The 27,136-nt window shown below is 48.2% G+C and overlaps 1 protein-coding gene across 4 annotated transcripts; it reads right to left on the reverse strand.

Annotated features, from left to right (window-relative positions):
• Window positions 1-326: 326 nt before the first annotated feature.
• On the reverse strand, window positions 327-25,263 carry SEPTIN6 (septin 6). 4 transcript variants are annotated; one of them, XM_052673150.1, is made up of 11 exons: window positions 25,136-25,263; window positions 21,389-21,503; window positions 15,136-15,331; window positions 13,795-13,981; window positions 13,407-13,568; window positions 9,465-9,561; window positions 9,017-9,185; window positions 8,406-8,538; window positions 7,530-7,720; window positions 5,658-5,701; window positions 2,241-3,323 (listed from the first exon to the last, which is right to left on the reverse strand). In XM_052673150.1, the coding sequence occupies exons 1-10, from the start codon at window positions 25,160-25,162 to the stop codon at window positions 5,698-5,700; spliced, it is 1,281 nt and encodes a 426-aa protein (XP_052529110.1). In that variant the 5' UTR covers window positions 25,163-25,263; the 3' UTR covers window positions 2,241-3,323; window positions 5,658-5,697. The 4 variants fall into 4 exon arrangements, with proteins under 4 accessions (XP_052529109.1, XP_052529106.1, XP_052529110.1 ...); XM_052673149.1 differs by lacking the exons at window positions 2,241-3,323; window positions 5,658-5,701 and adding an exon at window positions 327-824; XM_052673146.1 differs by lacking the exons at window positions 2,241-3,323; window positions 5,658-5,701 and adding an exon at window positions 1,933-2,177.
• Window positions 25,264-27,136: the final 1,873 nt, after the last annotated feature.

Genomic DNA, 27,136 nt, shown 5'->3' on the forward strand with positions numbered 1-27,136 from the left:
AGCCCTCCCCGCGGCGGAAGGGCGCCGCCCGGCGGCAAGAAGCGCGCGGCGCTCCGTGCTGCTACGCAGAGTGCGCAGCGCCTACGGAACGGCCGCCTGTCGGGAAGCCGCCGCGCCGCGCCGGGCTCACCGCGGGCAGCGGGGGGCGGGCAGGCGGGCAGCCGGGCAGCGGGCAGCTTACCCCGCGCCACGGCAGAGCGCAGCACAGCGCGGGCTGCCTTAGTTGCTGTTCGAAATGGGCCTTACCGCCTCACAGCGGTGCTGTGAGATAACCCCACCGGCCACGTGGGAGCAAGGCTGCTGGGCAGAAAGGGCACGGACACCAGTGAAAACACACAGCTGTGACTTTATTTCTCTGTTAAAATTAAATACTTTGTTGCTGCCACCATCTCACGTCGCACCGTGTTTCACCTTCCCTTAGATCTGCAGTTCCCCAAACCGACCCAACGACAGCGGATTGAAAATACCCCCCAGCTCCAAGCCCCGTGGAAGCCCGCAACATTTATATTATTAAAGACATAATTAGGAAGAAAAAAAAAAAGCTCCTAACAGTATTTGGAAATGTATTAGCTACATCATTAGTCCAAACATCACATCTGTGTTCTCCAAACCCGCGGGTAACCCACCAGCCCCCCGCTATCCTGTCACACAGATCACAGGACACCTCATTTAGATACCATGCAAGTCAGTACAGAGCTTCTTACCCCGACACTAACACTGAAATTTGTCCCCCCCGCCCCAGCCAGAGGACCCCTAACCTCTTCTAGAAGTGGCAATCTTCTCCCTCAGACCCAGTGCAGCTGGCGAAGACAGATTAAAAAAAGCTACAGAGAGAGAAAGGGGAAAAAAGAGAAAAAAAAAACAACAGAAGATTAGCAAAAAAGAGAAAGACATTCAAAAAGCAGAGAAAAGAGATGCAACATGAAAACAGCTGACAGGAGAGGCGGAACCTCCTTCTGTGAGGTCATGTATCTCATGGCACCTGCATGGAAATCACACAAGTAAAACACTTTTTTTCTTTTAAAATACTTTTAATTGCATTCTAATAAGGCAAATGGTCAGGAAGAACAACCAGCAACTTGCAGTATGGGTTAAAGAAAAAAACCTGCATTAAATGCTTCTTTTAAAAGATAATCTTGAGACCTCTGACTGGTTTTGGAAGGGGGCACTCAATAGTAAAGAATGAAGCAAACCACTCAAACTAGTTTAACTTGCTTTAAAAGAAAAAAAAAACAACACGAGTTGTACAGGAAATAAAACTGTATTCATAGCAAAACTGAGACAACACATTGCAATCAAGAGTTCTAGCTGCCTTGATTGCCCAAAGCGAAAGGCCGGGCTGCAGCCTGTTAGCATGAGCAGCCAGCCTGCTAACACAAAATGAAGCCTGTGAGGTTTTAGCACCATCCCAAACAACACCTTCCTAGAAAAATCCTCAGCAGTGGCTTGCATTGCCTATCCTGGCTAGCTCTGACACCTGCTTATCTTTCAAAAACCTCTGGGCTTGGAGGGTTTTTGTTGCAGTTCCAACAGCAGACACCCTGATGTTTCAGGACGTGTGGATTCCCCCTGCCTGCACACAGTGCAACTGGAGGATCAGGGACACAAGTAGAAGACTGCAATGGAAACGCCCATTAAATGCCAGTCTTTACATAGCATTATCCAGAAATAAAAATAGTAAAGGATAAATGATGTCATGAAAATGGCCCCAAGTATGAAGAAAACTTTTTAATCTCTTGACTATTTGATAATCAAACTAAGGTGGTGGTGTCATCTTAATGTCACCAATAAATACACTTAAACCGTGTTGTTATTTTGCCAGCAAAAATAACTCATCTCACAGAACTTATTTTTACGTTTTCCGGATAGAGAGGGACTGAGAGAAAGGGGGAGGCTATTAACTGTATGGATTAAAAAAAAGAGAGAGAGAAATTAAAGCTGCAGTGTCCCAAACTCGTTAGGACTCATTTTATATTATTTAACAAAGCAATAACCACCAGTACATAGTAAGACAAGTTCATAACAAGAGTATAGCAGAGAGCAAGAGTAACACCATGGAAAGGTTACAGCTGAAATGCTGTCACGTTTTATTAGACCCTGTGATTTAACAAGTAAATGAAGGTCCATTCCAGCCCATTGTATTCAGGGATAATTACTCAGTACAGAGCCATGGGTTACTGTAAAAGAAGGGCAAAGAAAACAAAAAAAAGAAAAAAAAAAGAAGTAAATGTTAACCAGAATTCACTGTCTGATGAAGGCTTTATTTAAAAAACAAACAAACAACTCATCCAGAAATACACAGCAAAGACACCTGCAGGCAAACTGCAGCTGCACTCGGCCACTGGGTGAACTCCTGGCCCCAAAGAGCAAACACCTTCTCTTTTAGTGCAAATCTTGCATTAGAACAAGGCTTTTGTTGAATAGAAAATATAAGAAGCAACTTGCCAACATCTGCACTCTTCTAAACAGATGTAAAAAAAAATAAAAATTAAAGGTGATACTTTTTGCATTAAGATGAAAAATTTTTGGAATCACTGAGAAGAAAGGCAAAGAAACGTCATCATCTTTCTTCACAGGCACTGGTGTGTACAGCAAGGTGACCAGCTTTCCCTGAGATTGGATCCAGGATGTGCATCCAGCCCAGCACACTGAGCAGAAGACAAGGCAGGAGATCCTTCGTGACCCCTGCAGCATTCAGAGAACACTTAGTTGCAAACCATGGATCCAAGTCTGAAAAATCCCCCAGGCTTGGGAACTGAGGATTGGATTCAGGCCGTCACGCCTGCGAGGACGTAAAGTTTGGCAAAAAGTCCTTTAAGGTGATTTGATTTGCACACGACAGCGCAGCAGGGCAGTGACAGGTTAGCTACTGCAAACTAAAAAGGTGAGAGGGCAGCCCTTCTCTGGACACCACCCACCGCGTTGCGTTTGCAGTCGACCCCTGGTGGCACGAAAAGCACGCGGCTGAGCAGCTGCTGCCACCATGCAGCCTCGCACAAAACGCAGGGGAGAGACAAAAAGCTGCGTAACTGAGGAGTGGTGATGCTACAAGCGCCTGGCAGCTGCTATGGACCACAGGGGGAGTTATCAGCCACAAGCATCTCTGGCCAGTTCCACAGAGGCTGTTGCTGAGTTCTTCACAGAAACAACTGTAACCCAGAACAGCCAAGGGTGCGGACTGTGGCTTAGAACAGACTGGTGAGCACAGGAAGGGAGCAATGAGAAAAGGTGAGCAAACAGGCACAATGGCATGGCTGCGTGTTAACCGAATGTGGGGGCATTCGCTTCTGGTGCGAAGGGAAAGGTTCTACAGGAAACCCGAACTGAAAATGAAAGAAAAAGGCAGATTAATGGTTTTATGGATTAATGAAAAAAAAAAACCCACCAACAACAAAAAAAACACAAATATGCTTCCTAACACACACACACAAACAGGAAATGTTGCTATGTGTTAATAAAGTTTAATTTGACTACAAAACATGCTTTATGCAGACACACACACACACTCAGCAGTGGGATGAACCACATTGCTTCTCTAAAACAATCCTTTCACAGTTTTTGCCAGCTACAGAACTCCTCAATGGTGACTTATTTATATCCTTGCAAAACACTGGGGCCTGCAATACTGTATGGATCAATATTGAGAGTATTATTCTGAATTCTGAAAAAGTACCATGTATACATATTTAATTCAACTAGGACAAATGCCCATTGAAAAAGGCACTGTCTGCGTTTGTATAGTGGAAACAAAGATCTTTATTTGATTCCAAGCCCAACACACAACAGTGTACAGTTACACGGGCTGCCAAAAGCAATCCAATCCCAACAGGAATCAGTAATGTTCACTCTCAACTGCACTTTAGCTGTGCCTTCATACTCAGCACCAGAATGAACGCTGATGTTCTTTGAGTTTATTTATCCACATTCAGACCCTGGAAGGCACAGAATTGGTCTTTTCATTGTATTACAGTTACTGCTGGCAGCAGAGGCATTCATTCTACCAGACTGCTCAAGACGACAGCAGTGCAGGACCCTTCTGAAGCTCTTCTGCCCCACTGAAATTAAACTCAAACACCTCTCACTGACAGCATAACGTATGCTCGCTTTTCAACTTCTCTTGGTGGAGACAAGAGGTATGGAATTGGCTAATCAGCTGTTCCCCACTTGAGGGCAGACCACAAGATAGTTAGGATTCTGTCTGATAGAAAACGTAAATCCTAGGTTTGTGTGCAGGGAAAGCTGGCCTAGAAGCTGAGTTGTCAGGATGTTTTATAATTAAATGCTGCTGCTCCAACATATCCCACCTCAGGGAAACCTGTGCTCAGGCTGGGGATGCTGTTGTCCTCATACTGGGTAATAGATACTGTTGCTCTGTCAAGAAGCAAGACATTCCCTTAAAAGCTTTCCCTCTCCTCTCACCAGAGAATCAACAGCAAATTAAAAAGGCTCATTTAAAAACACTCAGCACAGCTGTAAGTAACCCACTGTCATTAGCAGTTTAGCTAATAATGATGCTTTCCTGCCAGGCAGGTGCATTTCTTAGACATCTTTGTTTAAATTAGCCTTCACTTTGCACTTCCCACTGCAGATGCTTATTTATGGCTACGTTTGTAAACCCTTTCAGACACCCTTCTCTGTTCAACAAGCCTGCCAATGACTATCCAGTCATTTCATATCCCTACTAATGTGGAGACAAAGACACTCTGGACAGACTCACAGCGGGACACTGCTGACAGAGCTCTGCTTCAGTGGGAACCCTCTGTGCCCTGGCAAAACTCATCAGAGGCTCGGATGCTGGCCTCAATCGGAGGCAAAGCGCTCTGGCAGGCTTTCTGGCCACAGCTTGAGCACAGCCCTCTCCTTCCACTAGCCTTACCCAAACCACACACACTTGGCATGACTCCCAGACATGCGCCTGCTACAAGTGAATATCCATCCACAGGGCAGCCCGCTGGAGCATTGAAAATGTCATAAAGTGTCTTAGTCTATATTCAGAGCTTTCCGTTATCTGCTGAACACTCCACATCTCTCATGATTTTAGAAAATCAACTACAGTCAATCGACAATACTCACACACTCTTTCTCTGGTGCTTTAGGATAAATGAAAACTCTAGTTTGGGTAGACTTTACCATCTGTTGGGAGTGGAGGAAATAGAAACTAGTTTGTATCCTGCACTGTAACCAAGCTAACCCTGTGACTTGAAGGGGTGGGAGCAAAGGAAGGAGAAGGAAGGAAAGAGATCTGCAGGCTAGCTGGGCTCCATCATCACATCTCCATAGCAATTGTTGCCATAGTATCGACATGGCCTATGTGATTAAGAATCTCATTTATTTCTGAGGGAGTCAGAAAGATAGAGACAGCAAACTGCTGGAAACATTTATAAGGAAGAGGGCCTAATCCTTATCTTTCCACATTTAATGTCCAGATATTGATTCCATCTGCATTTTACTCTGCCACATTTTTGAAGACATGCTTCATGGCATCCTTGTTCTACAGCTTTCTATAGAAACAGAGTGAAAAGCCCGTACAGTAAAGGTGAAAGCAGAATAAGACAGAGATGGTAACACTTAGAGGCTTCTGGAGTTGCACAGGGTCTGCTTTTTCAGGAACTGTAACTGATCCCACTGTGAGGTCTATATATGTTAATGACGCTTACCAGGACAACGTGCCTCATGCACCATGCAGCCAAACAGCAGTTAACTGTAAAACAGCATACATGTAAGAGCTAATGATGATGATGATGATGTAAAAATAATAAAAAGAAACCAAGCCATGATTAGTGCAAACTACTGAGCTTTGGTCAAAAAGAGTAATCTGTAAAAGAAAAAGACTACTGTACTGCCAGCCACTATTGAACAAGACACAGTTAAGCTACTGGCTTGTGAAATTCATGGATTGTTATAGAGATTTATGATCTAAACACAAAAATGAATCATTAAGGGCAACTGGAGAGGTTAGAGTGAAGAAAGCTCAGCCATTTTTAACACTGTTGCTTTCCAGGAGGAGGGAGAGACAACCTAATTTCTTCCCAAGCCTGAATCAAGCACTGATCTACCACTTGCACAGAGTTCACCCTGCCCCAGCATTAATCAACAAGGATGGTACCAGTGCATTTTCATAGGAGTATGTTTCATGTCAGGAGTGCTTCTGAGACCAGAACTGCTTCTAGGAACAAGTATGTGACTTGGACCACAGCTACTGAGCGCTCATAGTACAGGGCATGTCATCTCCCTTCTGGGCATTCCTGACCTGGACTAATCTCAGCTCAGAAGTCTGCAGTCCTCAGCATGCAGACATCTGAGAGCTGTAAGCATGAAAAAAACACAGCTGTGTACTCCTCCCAAAGGCTGGGGAGAAAAGTCTGGCCCAGTTCGTCTCAGGCTCCTCAGTACAAAAGCACATTAAAAACCCCTGAAGGTAATTCAAAAAGGCAAATCAAAATACGCACTGGAAAAAGGAACGGACAAGTGAGAAAAGGGCAGGAGCACTAATTGCTCATTGCAAAAGAATGTTGACACTGTAGCAGTTCCAGCTCAAAACTAAAATGACTAAAACAGGATCTGATTCTGGTTGTTGGGTCTTTCCTCTCCTGTCTCACTTGATTCCAAGTATAACAGTTAAGGGTTATTTTTCCTGACAAGCAGTCCTCTCAGCTATCTGGGCATGTGCCATATTCTTTATATTAACAGCAGTTCCCCATGTACTAAAACTGCCTTGTACAGGCAGGATCTACTATGGATTTGCTTCACGAATGTGCAGAGAGGAGATGATACAACAATGGTATAAAAACAGACACTCGTCTATCTGCACGCTGCTCTTTGTACACATGCTAAAGTGGGACAGCCCTCCCTTTCAGATTATGTACCACTTCTCATTGCTAGGTAAATCAGCTGCACAGCTGGGTTGCTATTGAGGAACCACAGCACATTAAGATATCCCAGAGCATGAGACACTGACAAGGGGCTGCAGATCCTGTCACGCCATTCCCTTGCATGGGGAATCCTTCTAAACCTGTGCATTATCTCTCACTGCTTCTGGGAAGGTCCAATTTTGGTATAAGGCTGTAGAGACTACTACTGCTTTCAGAGATTTACTCTTTGCAGATTCAAGAATTCAATACTGTTATGTTCCCTGAACAATTTCCAAAGCTTTTTCTAAATCTATTCAAGACCCTCAAATAGGACACACTCCTCTCTAGGGTAGCAGGATATTCCTGCTAACCACACCCTAACCTCCTACTTCCTTAGAGACACTGACAGACCAAAGGAAGGGCACGGAATCCCAGCAAACTGAACCAAGTTCATTCTCTTCCATGCTGTCAGCAACCAGTAAGGGAGGCTGGTACTGTGCTCCCTGCTCCTGAGGATGACACGTGGAGCTAAAATACATCCAGCTACCACTCAGACTTACTAGGGACTGTATCTGTCTGCAGACCTTCCCCTGATAAGGACTGGCTAGGTTGGGAAAGAGATACGAATACCCAGAAAATATTAAAAGAGCAGCAAATACCATCAGGTTAACAACTTACTTTTTTCTTTCCTTATCTCTCTTAAGAGTTTGTGATCCTCCAGCCTGCTGAGCCTGAGATTGGAGCAATTCAGCTGCTGTCTTCCTCTGTTTAAATGCATTAACTTCATCATCCAAAGATTTCTTCTTATCCTCCAGCTTCTTTTTTTCATCCTGATGTAACTTCTTCAGACGATCAAACTTTTCATGGAGCTAGAGAGAAAAGAGAGAGGTGAACTCTACCAGCCACTCTGTTCACAGAAGAAAGGCAGAGGATTCTCATGAGATCTCAGCCCACAAATCCCTGTTGGACTTCACATTGTTTCTTGCACCCTGACCAACAATGCATAGACAAAGGGCAGGAAAAGTCTTCTTCCAAAGCATCCTGCACAACAAGCACTATTCTAGTGAGGAACCAGTGCACAGACTAACAACAGAGGACTGGGAGAGCATAATCACTAACAAATAAATTAATAATCAATCCGCTTCATTTTCTTAACAGAGTTGTTGGCCTTATTTCTTTTAAAATGCAGTAGTGAGTTTTCATGCCCCTCCCCAGCTCTAAGAAAGTTGTATGGGTATAATTTTTATATTACAAGCTTGTATCAGGGGTTCCGTTTCTCTCCTTGAATTTTGGCATGCCAAAACTGTCAGTCAGAATCAAAGTGTGTGGCACTTTCATGGCACACTAAGCTGTCCTGTAAGGTTGCCTTGTACAAGTACATTAATTTACCACATTAAACTTTAGCTGTTTTTGTTTGTTTGTTTGTTAGTTCTTAATAAACTAACTTTAATAAAGTAAACTTAAACCACACTGCAGGAAGTGTGTGTGGCAGCAGCTGCCTACTTGGAAGTATATCATGCATAACCACAAAGAGACAAGTACTGTACTGCTCACCTCTTTTTCAGCTTCCTTCAGCTCTGCTTCTTTTTCCTTGACCCTCTGGACAAACATTTGCCTCATTGCCTCTTCCTTTTTTTGCAGTTCCCCCAGAAACTCATTTCTTTTGGCCTCATAAGTTTCTTGTAAGCTAAAGAGAAAGAAAAGCCCTGTGATACAACTGAAGACAAATTCGACTTTCCCCAAGTCTCTCAAATCAGGCTTTCACCATGAATACTGCTTTCCTACCACCCACCCATGTATGCTCAAAGTCACTTTATCCAATCATTTCCGAGGTATGTAAGCTATTGTACTTTCCCTATATGCTGAATGTTGGGCAATTCAGAGAGACCAGCTGGCAACAAACACTCGTGCAGGTGGGCACCTCAGTATCCCTGCAGCACTGACACTGTTACGTCTGCCATTTCAGTCAGTCCTGCACGTGCTCTCTGTGCTTTCACCTTCTCCCCCTCAGCCGACACCTTTGCTGAAGTCTAGGTTTATCTGACCTGGCAGGTTTTCTTGCCACATTGGTTCTTTATATGCTCTCCCGAGGACACACACAAACACTCAGTGCATCCAGCGATGCTTCCTCCCTCAAACTCTCCTTCCTACTCCAGGGGTCCCACCTGAAGGGCTTGCTGTCTGGATCAGTGTCCTTGAAACCCATCTCTTCCAGTTTACACCTCCGGTACAGCTCGTAGTGCCGTGTGTGGGTCTGCTCACGAAGGTCTTCCATGTTCACACGGATCAGCATCTCCCGCAGCTTCACAAAATCACAGTGAGCTTCATTCTCCACTGTAAGAAGACATTAAAGGTAAGAAAGGGGTAGAAACAAAGTTCTCTTCTCACATTCCCCGCTGGGCCACTCCCCCAATAGATTTAACAGCCCTTCTGAACAGAGGACACTGCTGCTATTGTCCTGATGCAAAGATTTACTATTACAAGGACACAAAGGATAACCTCCAAGAGAAATTTAAGTCCAGCAGGTCCCTACTGCTCTTACAAGAGCAAGTCCACTGCCTCCTGGTGGAAATGTCACCATTCATGTCATGAAATTTTCACATCTTGACTCACCCTGCACTGTGCCCCAAGGGTACTGACGAGCTTTCATCATTTTGTTTCCTATTTTCAACTCCTCCGTGCTCCCAATCACTGCAAACGGCAAGTGGGCCTGGAACACATTTAATACAACCTTTGTTAGTGCCTCTCAGCTCTGGTTGACTGGATAGCACACAGAGATTAGCACAGACACTGTGCAAGACACTCATTACACACACGCTAATCTCGGGGAGTCTAATCACTGGCTGCTAGCCCAAGACAAGGGGGAGAAGGGAAGGTCCTTTGTGGAAACCTTGTTAGTGCTACCACTCTATGTCCTCTACCTGGCTGATCCTCCCAGCCACAGGGTCTCAGGTGAGATGAGCCAGTGCAAAACTAGCATCAGAGTGACAGCTGGAACACAACGCTGTGCGGCTCTGCCTGCGGCGCTGTCCCAGGGGCTTGCGGTGGCTGAGGAGAACATCTGCACAAGCACAGAAGCAATAAACAAGCCTTTTTTTTTTAATCCCCCTCCCACTCCCTCGGCTCATACCAGAACACAAGATAACTTGCTCTATTCCATCAGAAAACTGAAGTCTCTCCTTCTACCCAGATTAACAGGTTTTCTCCCTGCTTGCTTCATCCCTGCACTTTATCAGCTTCTGCATCCACTGTTCAGGCCTGCTGTTGAGGTCTGCTGCTGGCTGAGCTGGGAAGGACCCTACATTTGCTGAGCTGCAGTGAGCCTACCCAGTACTGATACCAGCTGGTGCTGCCCATAGCATGTGCTGGGGCTCACCCTCACTGCTCCTTTATCAAAACGGCATCTTTTCTCAGGTTCTGAAAAATCCAAAGGCATGTTGATGGCTTATAAAGTCCTTGTGATACTGATGGCTGTACAGCAAGAGGGCAAAGGAGGCTGAATCGAGGGATCAAGAAGGGACCCAGAAGAGAGCAGAGCACAGCTGGTACCACTAATCGACTGTGTCTCGCTACTCTCTTTAAGCCAGGCCACACTCCATAAGAGACAGTTGTTTCCAGTACCTGATGCTTAGAAACAAGGAGGAATTTGCTTGCTGTGACCCAGAAACACAGAATAGTCACTTCCGTGTAAAGAAGGTTCTTCTCCCGTTCTGTACAGAGGTTAAGAGACTTTCCCAGTACAAATTCAGCCAGGTTGGAATAGAACTGCTCCCAACACCTCAGCAGAGCTCACCCCTCATTCCCCAAACTCAGGCAAGAAAACCCCATCTCTGCTATCTTTGCTGCATTTGTCTGTTGTGCAACACGTGAGGTCTCTCCCCACTTCTGCCTGCTCCTGGGAACCATACAGCCTTCCTCCAAGCTGCAGAGAAGTCGACTGCAAGGTTTCAGTACTTAAAAATAAAGCTGCCAGCTCCATGCACTCAACCCTTCTGCTGAGTTCTGTGCAGAGACATTTGTTAGCTGGAGCCTTTAAACTGTGCTTGGTTCTGGGCAATTAAAGTGCCTCAGGTTGCCAATGTATGGAAGATCAGTGACCCCAGATTGTTTACAGAAGTAAGTAGAGAAGTTTTAATTTCGCAGGTGATCTGAAATAACGGAGAAGTGAGTAACAGGACAAGAAAAAGATTTCAGGGTGTTTTCTACTTTCAGAGTGTGACTCATACAGCCAAATAGCAACGCTGCTTGCAAGCACTCTCAAAGATGGGCTCTTCAGCTTTTATTGCCTGGCCTCACAACTCTCTCACGAGGGACACAGCAGAACAAGTGGGGCTTCGTGGTCAGTCTGGAGGGGCTGCTCTGGGCTGTGAGGAGGCCCTGAGCACCACAGCCTCCTGAGGCACCCTTCACACAGTTACTTTTACAATCGTGTTGACATGCCAGCACATGGAAGGATGAGTGTCAGCACAGAGCTAGGCCTATTCTGCTAGGGGTTCACCTATCAGTACCAACTGTTCAGCTGCTGTTTTTGCTAGGCAGAAAGTGCTGGTGATTTCCTTTTCTAAAAGTAAGTTCCAGCTCCCACCATGTGGAGCAGACAGCTCATATAGTTGCACATGGCTTCATTTAACTACCAGGTGTAGGGAGAATATATTCTGCAGTAATTAAATGAATTCATTCAAAATGGAAAAGCCAGCTGGGAGCTGAAAGAATAGCAGAGATTGCTTTTTGTATTATGATTTAAGAATAAAACCTGGATGGGAGGGGATCCAAAGCATTTTGGAGAGTATTTTCAAGTGCTCTCTACACCTCTTGTAAATGTACACACCGTGAGATTCTCAAAAAGACCAAATTGATTTCAAGCAAAATCAGGCATCTTGTTCTGAAGATTTGTTTAATCCGACTGGTATCTAAATACTGCACTTGACACCTCTGTTCCTGGCTAAATACTTCTTCTGATCAGAATGGCACAGATTTTGTATCTTCGTTTCTGTCACATCAGGCTGTTTCCTCTTTGTTCAGTAAGTCAACTCTGAACGCAAAATACTCTGAAGAGAATTCCTTATGCATCAGTATAATAACCTAGAATGCATATTAAGTAATGAGTTTGCATATTTTAAAACCTAATTTTACTTGTCATAGCAAAGATAATCAAAGCAGGTCATAAGCAAAACATTAACTAATCAAGAGATCAGTCTCAATTTTTCCTGCATTAAAAAAAAAAAGAAAAAAAGAAGAGGTAGCTGATGTAGAATGTTTGCTGCTCAGCAAGAAGCACGATTTGAGCATTGATAACCTTTCAAAGACATTAATCTGTAACAGACAAAGACAATGAAGCTTTCTGTAGAAAAGCACAAACACAAAGGTGAGGGCAGCTGACAAAAATTGAAGTCTGCTGTTCAATTTCAAGCGTGATTAAAACTGGCAGTTTAAGTTACAGACCTCACACATCCCATTCTAGCTCTTTTACTGGTCTCAGTCCCTCCACAAACACATCTCCTGACCTGTAACATGGGTAGATTTGTTTTCTGTAAAATTAATATCTAGATATAAACGTTTTGCAGGTCTGCAAAAGAGCCCTGACTTCATTCAGGTTCTAGCCTGTCTCGTCCCCATAAATCTGGTGTATGATCACAGCCAGAACCACTGATTGCTCACCTGGGGAAAGGACTGGGTCAGCCCTGGGAGCACAGGAGAAAGCAATTCAGCTGTGTGACAGAAAGGGATGGAGCCTGGCTGCACCCCTCTTAGACCCTATTTAAGGGCTGACTGCCACGGGGGAAGGATCTCTGCTTGGAGATCCCCCCACTGTGGAGTCTTTCCTGCAAGCCCAGATCTTCAGAGATGGGTGAGCACCTTTACTTTCCCTTTGAAATACCATCCTATCCATGCTGGTCCCTTTGCTGTTACAGTCCTATGTTGCCCTTCCACTGCATCAATCTTTTCAACTGTAACACCTGGTGATCATGATTTGCATCAGTTTAACAGAGGATTTAAAGAGCTGATCTCTCTGTGCATCAGTTGATACAACCCAGAATGCCTACAACAGCATCATATATGTTTTCTCTTCCTACTCTGAGAGTGACCAAAAGCAGACATTTGGAAAAGAGAGAGGCCACTGGGAGAGGAAATACCCATCAAGGATAACAAGGCTGTTTGGTGTGAAAAATGCAGAGCATAGAACAGAGACTACAGACAGTCTGCTCACTGCTGCAGACAGATAATATTCATCTGATTATTCACAACACAGGACTGGCCATGCCCAGCATGGCCAGACTTCACCATCTGTCCAATTCCCTGCACGAACCTCAACACTTATGCATTAAGACAAAGAAGGGGTTAAACTCCATCTGCTTTCTGACTAGAAAAGCCTGCCAGAGAGCCAGTAGCCTTCCTCAAGGCTCTGCTAGCATAGGATGACACTACAAAAACATGATCCTCTGTTCTTAGGAGACAAAATAAAAGGGAAAGTGGAATTAAGGAACATTCCAATATGGGCCACCACCCCTACAGTGACAGACCTGTTCTGGGAGAGCAGGAAGCAGAGTCACTTACATTCATTGTTCCATTTATCTCTGCCACTGATTCATCATCTGTTGGGAACTGGTAGATCTGAACCCCGTTACTGACCAGTTCACTTGTGATCTTGATTTTAAACTTGGTCAGCTCACTTTTGGAAATGGCATCAGATTTGGCAATTATAGGAATAATGTTGACCTAGAGAGAAACAGAGAGGTAAGTCCTAAGGTTGGCTCCAGGTAGTTTTTCCAAGTCTGTAGTACAACTTACAAAAACTTAAAAGCACTCAGTAAGTCTAATGGATTCATCTGCCAACTGGGCCATAGCTTAAGGGCTATGCAGGTGGAGAGACAAGGCCTGGAAAAGCAGCAGCATTTCCATCACGTACACGGTGACCTGCACAGTAACAGTTAAAATTGCCTACCTTGCTGTCAAGCTTCTTCATTGTTACCAGGTCCAAGGATTTCAGTGAGTGGCCTGTCGGAGCAATGAAGTACAAGCAAGCGTGGATCCGGGTGTCATGGTAATTATGCAAGACCCTCTTTATCTTCAGTTCTTCTTGCAAGTAGGCTTCAAACTGAGCATCGATGAACTCAACAATGGGCTTGTAGCTTTGACGAAAGGAAAAAGATTTTTACATCTCACAGAGGTTAACCAGCCCTACTCCATTGCTAGCTTTTTAAAAAAGAGCTGCTGCTTAGCTATTCACTTCCCAGGACCAAGTCTTTCAATCTCCCCTCCTCCTCACCCATATGAAATATAAATGTTGCACCACTGACAAGATGTGGTCTTGCATCAGACTCCATCAGCCTGTTTGACAATTCAGCAGAGAGGAGAAACACTACTAACAGGGGCTACAGAGGCTGTGGGTTACTACAGACTAATTTCCTCCAGAGAAAGTGGCCTCATACTTCAAAATGTGAGAGGGAGAGATGCTTTTCAAAGGAAGGGTAAAGCAGACTCATTGGCAGCAGTGTGTAACTCTTGCTTGCACCCAGGGAACGAATGGCTTGCTGCTCTCACAGTCCCAATTCCTACAGGTGAAAGATGCATCTCCATTCACTACTACCTTTGCCCGGTGTTCTAAGGCAGAAAAACCCTGCAACTTCCTTTCCAAGTCCATCTGAAATACAGAGCTTGTCAGACTTGCAATGCAAAGAACATCAGTGCATCTTAAAACTAAAATGAGAATCCAACAGACCCACAACAAAGCAAACTCCACCACAATGCCTCTGTGAAGATGGACATTAGAGAGAACCTGGTGGAATTACACACTCCTTCACCACCATGCTTTGGTCCTGCTGGGACATGAGCTGCCAGAGATACTTCCCAGATTACATTTCAATGATTACTCATCATGCTTCCACAGGCGAGATGGAAGAGTGGCCTGCCAGAAGCGGCCATTAAACCAAACAGTCACTGGTCCACACCAGATGTTTGGTTGCAAGTTTGCATTCAGTACAGCACAAGGCAAAGAGCACAGAAATGCCCTGCAGCATTCCAGAAATCCCCACCAGATGAACTTGGGCAGAAGGCTACCAGCGGGCCAGATATTGTTCTGACAGCGTAACAAAAGCTGCTCTGATAGCTGCAGCAGTGATGACACACCACAGCCTCTCTCCTCTTTTCTCCCTGTCCCATCCACAGAAGATGACATGGGCAACTTATAAGAAGGAAAAAGGAGAGTCTGGCCCAACTAGGATACAAAAGGAAAGCCTGCATGAGTGAACTGGGTCACGCTACAGCATCTCTGCCTTTCACTTACCTGTCCTCTTTGTTGATTTGATCCCCAAAGCCCACTGTGCTTACAATAGTCAGTTTGAGGTTGACGTTGCTCTCTTGCAGGTCATAGGTACTGGATTTCAGCTGGACCCCAGGCTGTGAGTGAGATGCTGGGTCACCTTCAAATTTGGTGTTGAAAAGCGTGTCCATGAGAGTGGACTTACCAAGGCCAGTTTCCCCTATTGGACAAAAAGAGAGACAAAATGTTTTGTTGAATATTAACATGGCTTGCCCTTTCAGTAAACCCTGTTAATTCAAACACTAACGAGGGTGAAACTGTAGCAGATGAAAGCAGATCTCATGCTCCAAAGGGATTGTCTGGCAAGCAGAAAGGCATGTACAATGGGAGGTCTGTATTCTGGGCAAATTACATTTCACAGTCTAATGGCCATTAATATCATAAGAAAAGAGAGATGAAAAGAAAGAGTTGAAAAGGCAAGGGGGAAAGCATCACTCAAATCCTGCAGATACCCATAATGCACTAAAGATGCTGCTGCTTTCATCAGTAGGCAAGGAGAGGAAGGGAGAAATGGGGCCCACGGCCTCTTCTTAAAACAGATGCTCCAGGTTAGTATTTCTGTAATTAGCAGTCACTAAAATAGCTTGCTTCAGTACAGAAACACTGAGTCGGTTCCTACCCTACAGCAAGCTGTGCAGTTGGTTTCTTGTACCCACAATATGCTGAGTTGGGGGACAGCCTTCTAGCCTGGGGAGGGGCATTTTCTCTTATATCTCATTTCCATACACCTAGGGGCTGTGCAACTTACACTCAAAAACCTGCTTCCAAAAGCTCTGCAGCACTGAACTGTTATTTGGATTCCATCTATCAACAGAGAGCTGTTTCCTTATCTGGCGTGAACAGACAAATCTGAGAGACCAGTCTTAAATTTGTTTTAGATACATCCCATGGAGAACAAAACAAACCTCCATTGCACTCATTCCACAGGGCGGCCTCCCTTGCCACACTGACAGCAGAGCCAGCCCTCCAAGTCCGCAGGATCTGCCTTTGTGCTACACCTATCAGCAGGCTGCCCTGCTGCCCTGGGAGGACCACTGTGTTTTGGGGAAACCATGATTTCAGAGCTGCTCTTCTGGCTTTTGGTGCAACTTCAGCAGGCAGCTGAACCCCACCCACTGCTCCAGGCCCACCAGGGGGCTGCGTCTCACTGAAGCAGCCTTCCCTCCTTCCCCAAGTCTTATATCCAGCAAAACCATGAATATTTTCCTACTTCACTCAGAAGAAAAGAGCTGCTCGTTTTCGTAGGCTTCAAGCTCTGCAATAGATCCAAAGTTGCATGAAATGCCCAATTCAATAAGGGGAAGCTCCTCCCCTTCCTCCTCCATCCAAATCCCTGTGCCTCACCCCTGCAAGCAGGCAAATTCCTCTCTGTTGGCCCAAGAGGAGACTTCTCCAGCCCGAGGCTGAAGCACAGGGTAGCGCAAAACTCCACTGCCCTGGGAACTGCACACCGTCTGACTGCCTGGACTGAATATCAGTTTCTAGAAGGCAGCAAGAAAGTCAACAGACACCTTGATCTGCAAAGGCACCTGGGGAGCCAGCCAGCAGCCAGTGCCACACTGTGCTAGGTGCAAACTCGGTGGCTCCTCACACTGACCTGTCTACAGCCCCAGGGGGAGAAGAGTCAGCACCAGCAGTGTGAGTTGCTGCAATCCCACCCTATTTGGGATGTAAGGGTACCACTTTCCACCAGTGGGTGCACAAAGCATGGAGCACTGCTGTGGTTTGGGTAAGGATTTCAAGAGTTAACATGAGAAAGCCTGCATGACCTCACCAGGCCTCTCTCAGGGATTCCAGGAAAACAGCAATGTAAAAAAAAAAAAACCAAAAAACAAAAAAACACACCCAGACAGACATCGACACAGCTTGAGAAGGCGGCAGCATTTCCAGAGCTCCTGCCAAGGGTTCCTGCCTGGGCGGGCAGGATGGAGCAGGGAGCCAGCTGCATAGATCCCCAGTGGGCTCCTGGGGACAAGGCAGCTGCTCTCCTGCCCTGCACTCCATCCCACAGGCAGCAGCCCCACACCCAGCCCTGTGGCTGCCGACAGCATGACAGAGGTGCAGCATGACACCGTGGGGCTGGGAACTGCTGTCTGCAGCCAAGACATGAGGTCCCTGTGAATGGTAGGCAAAATACACCGAAAACTGCCCCTTATTTCTGCCTCCCTCCTCCTTTAAGATGCAAAGCATCCACGTGAGGACAAGACAGACACATTCAGATACATCTCCCATCTCTTAATTGTTGCCTACTTTAAACCAATTTCACATCTGGTTTTCAGCAGCAGCAGTGCAGCAGAGATGGAGGCAAATGCTGAAGATAGAGTACATCTTTATACTCCCATCTCCTGCATGCTACACAGGGCCAGCAAAGGTGACTTTGAATTCAAGATGAAGTTTTCCTTTTGAAAGGGGAAGTTCTAAACTGCTAAGACATGACTGCAGAGGCAACAGTTTCCCACCCAAACACCTACAGCTCCATGTATAGAAAGCAGAACGCCCAGCCATCACCACAGCCAGGTCAGCATGAGCATTCCGGCCTTGTACAAAGAAGGCTCTGCACTGTGTCCCCCACTGCCCAAGAACAACTCAGCCACAGGAACCATGGCATTGGCTCCAAGAGCATGATGTGAGACAGTGAATGAAGTGCTCTGCCACATGAAATGCAACTTGGAGCAGTGCTACTCTGAAGGGCAAACTGACAGAACAGAGCATTTCTGAGCCTCCCAGGAGTTTCTGCCCGAAACAGAGGCAGCTCCCTGCTGGCTAAGAGATGTAACCACTGCCAAGTGCTGCTTGGAAGGATGGGAGTCCAGATGGAACAGATGGGCTGATGAAAAGGACAAGGCGACTGCACTCGCTCCAGCCAGCAGCGCTGGAATCTTCTCCAAAAACCAGAAATGATGAATGGGGATTAAGGGAGGCAGATTTACCATGGAAAAAGCAGCAGTGTATGCAAATAAAGCAAGAGACGTCCTTGGCAGGGAGATTATTGCCTGATGTCAGGCTTAGATTTGATCTCCAAAACTGTACATAAGCATTATGCAACCTTGCAGCAGTCTGCTCTCCAGGCTGGCAAAGTGCTGAGGACAGACAAGGTAGGAATAGTGACCTTTATTGTTAACTCTGCGCCAGAAAGCTCTGGCAGCCATTGAAACCCAGTAGCATTGTGCCTTCTCAGCATGGGGCAGATTTTAGGGCAGCCAAGCCCTGGACATGAGGCACCACTGCCAAAGCACCCTGCAAGCTAAACACCACTGCTGCAAAAGCTGAACCTCTTTGGGTCTGGTGATTCGACCTGCTTTCCCCCAGCAAACAGCTGCCTGCTGCCCCTCCACCTCCAGGCTTCAGAGCCCCAGCTGTGTCACCCTCAGCCCGCTCTCCAGGAGCACACAAGAGCCCTCAGAGCACTCAGCTGTTCAAAAGCATGGAGTGTTTGAACCCCTGCAGAGTCCTTTCAAGAGAGAGCAACATTTGCTCTTCCCCAGATTGACAACCACGGCTCCAGATATCAAATAATGCCATCTTAAAGAAAACGTCTATGTGTGCACAGCCCTTTCATGTGAAGAAATGGGAGCTAATCCAATGTAGCAGGTTTGTCAGGACGAGCCCTGAGGCAGCGCAGCCTGATAAGGCTGTCTCTCAAGGAGAGCAGAAAATAGTTCTTCTCATCTGACAGGCGGAATGGTGAGGCAAAGCCAGGCTGCCAGGGGCAGGAACACGGGTCCACAAATGATGCTGAAGAGCTACAGAGGGCCCCGCGGCCTCCCAGCTGCGCTGCTGCTGCACAGACCTGTGGCTCCTCAGCTGGAGGAATTCTGTACTCAGCTGCTTGCACTACCGACTACAAAACCAACCACTTGGCATCCTCCAAGATTCCATCTCACCACCCCACAGCGAGCTGCTGCTGGAGAGCAGATGGCACGAGGAAACCTGTGCACAGCCCTCCTTTTCCCAGCCGATGAACGCTCCCACGTCTCCAAGCTCCTCTGGAGACCCAGCGTGGGGCTGAACGTAATGCATGGTGAAATATCTGGCTGGGGTGGTAATTCCAGCACAAACTGAATGCTGGGAGGTAATAAGCCAGAAACCATTGGGTCCAGTCTGGGAGCTACTGAGTATGCAAAGGAAAGAAGTAGAAAAACAGGAATCATTCTTTGTGAGAGGCCTCAAAGTTGTAGCACTCCTCTGGGAAACGAGAAGGTAATTTCTACAGCAAAACAGTGGTTTCTCATGGCACTGAGTAGGCTGCTTAGAACAAATCCCTTGCAAATTCCGGGAGGGAGGAAGGAGGAAACTCCAGCTTATAATGTGATGCTAGTCTAATACAGCTATGATCTGGCCAAAACAGAGAAAATTTACCAAATGAAAACCTCAGCTCATTGTTCCCGTCTCTTTCCACCATCTCATCCAGCACAGAATGTCTCAACCATCAAAGACTTCCCCAGCCTTTGTACTGAACTAACGGATGAACATTTCAGCACAGAGGCTTCAGGAAGAAAATGGCTGTGCTGAGGAATATCAGAGAAACCATCCACAACCCCTAACTTCTGAGAGCTTTGCTCAGCTGCTCTATCTTTGGCTCTTGTCTGACAGAGGAGACAGCTTTCAGCAGGAGAACAGCTAAAAATTGCTCTAATCTGGACGCTCTGCTGAGAGCCATTTTTGCAGCTTTCCTTGGCTCCTCCAGCAGGAGCTGGAGGAATCAGTGGCTCAGCTCCAGCATGGCGCAGAGTAAAGCTGTCACTGGATTTTTCCCCTGACAAACACCACACACAGCTGAAAAACGGAGAGAACCAAAGTGCCTTTCTGTCACGTTCAGCAGCCTATGTCATCAGTTCACTTATTTGCTGTTTTGTTGGCCTCAAGCCTCATTTGCTTTATGTTCTTTCAGTTCTTCACCCCAAACTCAGGCTGCACAGGTGAGACCCAACAGTCTAAATGAAAGATGGATTCCGGGAGCTTTTTTTTTTGTTTTTCTTTCTAAGAGTTTAACTTTGTTACCACAGTTTCAAAGAGGCTCTGCTAAGCCACCTTAAAGTAGGTGTCTGTCAACTAAACATTTGCAAATCTTTTTTCAAGGGAGTTCATTACATTTTTCTATGTAATAAACTCTCCTCTTTATTTCAGACTCAACCATGTCTGTGTTGCTACTATTCATAAAAGATTGACATTAATAACTAATGCATATTGATCTTGGCAGGTCTTTGTTATTCAGAGGGACAAGCAATTACTGCATTCCAATGCTGCTCTGCAAAGAGAAAAGTAGAGGTGTTCAACTGCTTTCCACACATCCAGGGGAACCTTTAAGCACAGGAGCCATCCGCTGCTGCACCTATAACTTGTAGGAAAACAACCAGCAGCTCCATGTGTGCAAAAGGAAATACTGTCAAACTTCAGCTCTGGGACACGAGAGTTTCACGAGCCCACATCTCTTTCCTGTACAGTACAAACCACCTACTGACTCAGCTTGACAGTGACCTCTACTTGTCAGCAAAGTTTATCATCTCACGGGAACGTCCCTGTCAGGGAAAGTTTTCCTCTCAGCTCCATTTAGCAGTGCTCTCTCTGCACTTCACTCCTCTCATCTCAGACTTAACCCTGCCCTGGGCACACAGGACCCTGTTCCAGGTTGGCACCCTGTGCCAGATCTCTCACAGAGCAGGACAGGCAGCCTCTGTGTGGTGTGGGGCTGACCCCAGCTGAGACATGTAACACATGGCAGCACAGGCAATCACACCACCACAGCGTGGCCAGGCACTATTGTAATTCAAGTATGTCCTAAAGGAAGGAAAAAAAAAAACACCAAAAAACAGCTTTTAATGCTTTAAGAGGAACACAACTGGTATTTTGTTAAAATAATTATAATAATAATTCAATATCTAACCACACAAGACCTCTGAACAAAGTTCTCCAGCACGAGTACCTCTTTGCTTTTAGAAATATGAAATTGAATCACACCAGGCAAATAGAGATCATAATAAAAGCGTGGGATTTTAGGCATTTTATTCCTACGGTTCACTGCTTGGTAAAAAGCCATACTCCATAACGCCAGCAGGGATTTCCCAGGGCACCAGTAAATCATGTTATTTAGAACAGACAGAACAGAGGGATTGGAAGTTTAAAATCAAAGCTACTTTGTTAATTCTGTTACTTGTAAGCTACACCCAGCTGCAGAGGCCTTTTCAGCAACAGAACTTCCCCAGATGGAAATACTCACCCACACACAGGATGTTGAAACAAAACCCATGATTAACTGACTTATTAACCAGCTGGTCAGGCAAACTGTCAAATCCTACGTGTCCAGAAAGGGGGACAGTACGACAGCCTTCACCCTGAAATACAAGGAAAAATACACAATTGGTGTCATTCTCATGCAAAATACACTTCTCTCTCCACACCCCGAAGACCTCCCAAGTGCAGCCAACTACACAGTCTGTGCACAGATTTTACAGACACTGTAAATCTTGCCTGTGCACGCTGCCCTTCTCCAAAACAAACCCAAACAGCACACATAAAACACCCCATCTGCCTTATACGAGATGGTAGCCATGTCAGAACAACACTGAACTGTGCAAAGCGTTCAGTGCTCAAACATGACGGTCGAAAGAGAGGTGGAACAACGTTTGTTCCCTGAGTAACTATTGAGAGACTCAAGTCTCACCTTACGCTGAAAGCAAAAAATAATAATCTCCACGGCAAAGGAAGGTATTAACGATGCCTCCTCACATGAGCCTATTACAATCCACATACAGCTTTGATTACAGAAATAAGCTAGCAACAATGAGGAAATCTGTACCTCCATCTGGTATCTGAACAGCCCAAACACAGCTCCTGCACAGCTCGCTGCTGCAGCACACAGCAACACAGAATGCAGCCTTTGAGCTGCCAAACACAGCAGTACCCTCCCTCCCCTCAGGCTGCAAGCCCGAGCCTGTTCAGATTCATAGGATGGCCATGAGCACCAGGAGATGTGGAGACTGCTGAAGAAAGCACAAGGGGGGTAGTCTGCATGGCCAGGCAGTGCCACAACCCTGCCGATCTGTGCTTGTCTCACGTTCCCCTCCTGCAGCCCCCAGAAAGGTGTTTCTCTCTCCAGATCAAAAGCTCTTTTCTTAACAAGCTATTCAGAAGCCAAAGGTAGAAAATTCCCCTCCAGCCATTTAGGCACATCATCAGCTCACATGAGATACTACAGCCAAAAGGCAACTGTTCATAGGGGTATAATTCTCAATTTATTCCTTCAAAACCCTCCTTTAACATAAATAAACCTGTTTGTAGGGACAAGCGTGCCGTTTTTCTTTGCTAACTACACCAGTGTTTCAGGCTAGAAAAACACCTCCAGGGAGTGCATTACTCCAGCAGGCTGTCAAAGCACCAGGCCTTGTGTGATTGCTGGTTTGCTGGTGCAGCTTTATTCCCCCAAATGTGAAAATCCAAATAGATTTCAGCCATTAACCATATCTGCAGCCTTGCAATGTGTAACTGTGTTTCCCCACAGCCATATTTTGTCTATCAGCCTGATTCTTCCTGCCAAGATGTTCACCCAGCACCAGCACTATGCCTCCAGACCTTACTGAGCAGCTTTCACCCAAACAACAACGCAGTGCTGGAATGTGTGTGGGGCTGTTCCCTCCCCGGGAAGGGAGTGCACCGCCCCACTGAAGGAGAAACAGGAGGACAGGGCCTGCAGACAGCATCCTTCCTGCGGATGGAGAGCCAGCACGGGTATCTGTAACACACAGCCCTCAACCTGCACGCAGGAAGGCAGTCTGAACGCTGCTCTCTCCAGGAAGCGTGGGTGGCTGTGTGGGCTCTCATTAAGAACAAATCTTCTCCACAGCCCTAAATATAAGCGCTATCCAGATGGAAAAGAAAAATAAACAGTCAAAGTTAAACTACTCTGGCTCGGAGGAGGCATTTACCCCGCGAGTCATTTCCTGTGCACTCCTCTTCTCCTCACCTGTGGTTTTATCACGCAGTTACAGAGCCTTTCACGTTTGTCTCAGGCCAGGAAACGAGCGCTGCAAAACGCGATTTTCTGTTGCAGCAGCTGAGGCACCATGTCAAACACAGCTATGTGGCACACACAGCTGTAGATGCCCCAGCCCAAAGCCTGCAAGGCCAGGACATTGCAAGAGCCTGTGTACTAGAAGCAGATTTGGAGGTGTCACTGCTGCCCATGCCCTACCGAGTGTCAGATGGACGGCCAAGAGCTCTTGCACCTCCCCTGGCTTTGAGCTGGCCTGGCTGTGCACCAAAGGCAAAGGTGGGCAGTGGGAAGGCAGTGTGAGTGCCGGCACTGCCCCAAGATGCCCATAACTGTGTTTTTCCCCACACGTGCAGAACGACCTCCGAGGAGAACAGGCTGTTAATGCTGAGGAAGCAGCAAAGTGTGATTAGATTAAAAGAACAAAAAGAGCAACATGTGCTCCTGCTGCACTGCCAGGCAGGGCTATCTCAGAGCAAAACTAAAGGTCGGCCTCGTGAATAAGTTGTTTCATTTCTCCATCTCTGGAGGATTTTCACATCTTTTCTGAAGGCTCCTCCACGCCACAGACACCACTGACCCAACTCCTACAGAGAAGTACCAGATCGATATAGGAAATGCAGAGATGCTCTAACAATGTACTCCAAGCCTAACAGCGCCTCACATTAAATAGCAGCTTACACAAAGGGCGTAAGGTTCAGACTGCAGTTCTCTCAACCTTTACAGGGCCCTCAGGATGAATAGCCACGAGAGCAGTACCCAGACCCTTCTGCACCAGGGGGTCCCACACTGTTGCTCCAGAGCAGGACAGAGAGACCTGCCTGAGGCATAGCTGCCCACGAAGCCCCACCACAGCGCTCAGCATGGCTGCTGCTGCCTCTGCTGAGAACCAGGCCGGGAATTCCTGCACTGCAGCAGGGCTGCCCACACCAGGAGGCAAATAGCAGATCCCGAAGCCAGGAGGGTCCCCAGCCCTGTCCATACAACAGCTTTTCAGATCGCATTTAAACAAGAACAGCATCGGATCCCTTCCCCTGACGTTGGCCTTGTGGCATCCTCTTCCCCAGACTGCATTTGGCTCCAATTCAACAACAAAGCAGAGCAACGCTCGTACCAATTCATTCTCGCACGTTCGGGTCCGTAATTCTCTCTTGCAATTACCCAGCAGACAGCGATGACGCTCTCCGTGAAACAAACGCAACGCACAAACGTCAAGCACAGGTAAAGACTTTGCATTTCTTTCCCTCGCTCAGCTGCTAACAGCCCAGCAGGACGAGCACAAAGGAAGAGCAAAAGAGTGGGAGCAATGGACCGCATCCAGCCAGCCACCGAAGGGCCGAGCACCGCCCGCTCTCAGGCGCACCGCATCACGCGAGCGCTTCGAAAACCGCCGTTCCGACCGCCTTTGGTTCCGTTCCTCGACGCCCGTGCCAAAGGGCCGCGGGTCGGGGCTGCTCCCGGGAGCGGCGTTCCCCGGCGATGCCGGCACACGGCCCTGCCCTGCCGCACGGCCGCCCCGCACCGCGGTGCAGCACAGGACGCAGCACAGCCTCCCGGGGCTCCCAGCGGGGTGGGCGGGCACAGCTCCGCGGAATGAGACCCCTGGCCCGCACGCACACACCGACACAGACAGGCACACACACACAGGCACACACACACAGGCACACACACACAGGCACACACACACAGGCACACACACACAGGCACACACACACAGGCACACACACACAGGCACACACACACAGGCACACACACACAGGCACACACACACAGACACGTGCGGTCGGACGCTCTCCGCACGCGGACTCTGCGGAACCCCGCACCGTTCCCGCGCCCCCCGCGGAAGGGCCCTCCGCAGCCGTACGGACGGGCGCTGCGCGGTACCGCCGCTCCCCCTACGGGAGCCCCGAAACCCCCGAGGGCCGCAGCTCGAGCCATCCGTCGCCCGCGGCCCTGCCCGGGCCGACCCGCTCTCACCTGCCGCGCCACCTCGGCCGCCGCCATCGCTGCCCGCCCGCCACAGGGCCCGCCCCGCCCGGCCGGGCGGCTCCGGACGCGCCCACCGCGCCGCCTCACGGGGGTGGAACCGCCTCGTCGCCCCGCGCCGCGAGCCCAGCCCGCGCTGCGACCGCACGCCGAGACCCCGCGCCGCTTTCGTGCTCGGTACCGCCGGTCCCCGCGCCGCCGTCGCGCTGCGGGAGGCGAGGGGTTACGATTCCCCCCCGCGGCAGCCGGCGGTGGTGCCGACCGGGCTGCGGGCGGGGCCGGGCGGAGAGCGGCGGCGCAGCGGTTGGACGCCGTGGGGAACGGCGTTAGGGCGGGGGAAGGCGGGGCTGCCGGCTCTTCCCGTAGCGCTGCGTGAGAGCGAGGGCGGGTATCGGCCGCGTGCGGTGCTGGAGGACGGCGATGAGGAGCGGAGTAGGTCCCACGGCTCTGGAGGAAACGGTGAGCAACCTGCTGCTCCAGCTGGGCTGCCGCGCTCCCGGAGCTGCGGGGATCCGCCGCACGGAGCTGAGCGAGCGGGCAGAAGCGATTGCCGAGCCGTTTCCCATCTTCTACCAGCCGTCCTCGCTCAGCTGGGGGGCCAGGCGGCTGCAGGCTGCTGATGCGACACCGCCACAGGGAGGGCTGGGGAACCGCAGGCCTGTCAGCCTGACGTCGGTGCCAGGGAAGGTCAGAGAGCGATTGGAGTGCAGTCACGCGGTGCTGCACGAGAATACCGGGGAATCGGGTCCAGCCAGCATGGCTTCCCGAAAGGCAGGTCCTGCCTGACCAACCTGATCTCCTGTGACCGAATGACCCTCCTGGTGCACGAGGGAAAGGCTGTTGATAAAGTTTCCTAGACATCAGCAAAGCCTTTGACGCTGTCTCCCATGGCATTCTCCAGGAGAAGCAGCAGCCTGAGGCCTGGACAAGTATGCTCTCTGCTGGGTGAGGGACTGGCTGAGGGCTGGGCCGAGAGTGGTGTTGGATGGAGTCACATCCAGCTGGCAGCCGGTCACGAGTGTGGCTCTCCAGCAGGGCAGTACTGGGGCCCAGCCTGTTCAACCCAGATGAGAGCACTGAGTGCACCATCAGTTAAGTTTACAGATGACACCAAGTTGGCTGCAGGTGTCGATCTGCCTGGGGGCAGCAAGGCCCTGCAGAGGGATCTGGACAGGCTGATTGCAGGGATGAGCTTCAAGGAGACCAAGTGCTGCTCTTTGGTCACAACAACCCCAGGCTTGGGGCAGAGTGGCTGGCAGGCTGCACAGAGGGAAAGGATCTGGGGGCGTGAGGTGACAGCCAGCTGTGAAGGCTTGAAGCGTTTGATGTGTGGAGAACTTGGGGGAGAATTCAGCCCAGCTAGGCACTCACAACTCTGAGAACTCCCCAGAAAAATACTGCATGGATGCAGCCTCACACCACTGCAAATGGCTGATTCCCAAACTTTGTCAGATGGCTATTTGCCTTCTTTGCAGCGCTCAGCAGCAGGATGGGCTTTGCTACAGACACATCCAGCAGCACTGCATCATCAGCCTGCCGAGCAGAGGTGATGGCTGACACCAGACCTGCCCTGGAGAAGGGGACAGTGCAGCCCACACGGGCTCAGTGCTAAGTCACAGCCTCCTTCTGCAGTTCCCTGCAGTAAGTCAGTGACTATCAGAGGCTCTGATGGAGAATGCAGGATTTGGGGAGCTTAAGTGCTGACTTCAGTTTAATTCCTTCTCCCCCTTCTCCCTTTGAGTAACTTCTTAATACCATTCTGCTGACAGTGTTTTAAATTAAACCGCACCTGTGGTTGGCATCAAGACAACTTCATAGAGCAGTAAGAGCTCTAAGCAACACGAAGCAGGTTGTTCCACGTTTAGGGGAATGCGCAGACATTACGCATTACAGCCTATCCATAGAGCACAGATTTTCTAGGAGATAAATCTCTCCATTGTCCTTGATGTATTTTTCCCTCTTTCTCCTTTCCAACCTCATAGATGAAACTCT

This window comes from Tympanuchus pallidicinctus, unplaced genomic scaffold (genome assembly GCF_026119805.1).
Source record: "Tympanuchus pallidicinctus isolate F22 unplaced genomic scaffold, pur_lepc_1.0 scaffold13, whole genome shotgun sequence".
Classification (NCBI taxonomy): Eukaryota; Metazoa; Chordata; class Aves; order Galliformes; family Phasianidae; genus Tympanuchus; species Tympanuchus pallidicinctus.

What these genes read in the sequence shown, in the direction of transcription:
- SEPTIN6 (XM_052673146.1), bottom strand. Translation starts at nt 25,162, where the DNA reads ATGGCGGCGGCCGAGGTGGCGCGGCAG. An exon ending in AGATAAATGGAACAATGAAT is followed by an intron (nt 9,562 to 13,406) that starts GTAAGTGACTCT and finishes AATGTGTTCCAG; the next exon opens with GCCCACTTGCCGTTTGCAGT. An exon ending in CCAGACAGCAAGCCCTTCAG is followed by an intron (nt 8,539 to 9,016) that starts GTGGGACCCCTG and finishes CTTTCTCTTTAG; the next exon opens with CTTACAAGAAACTTATGAGG.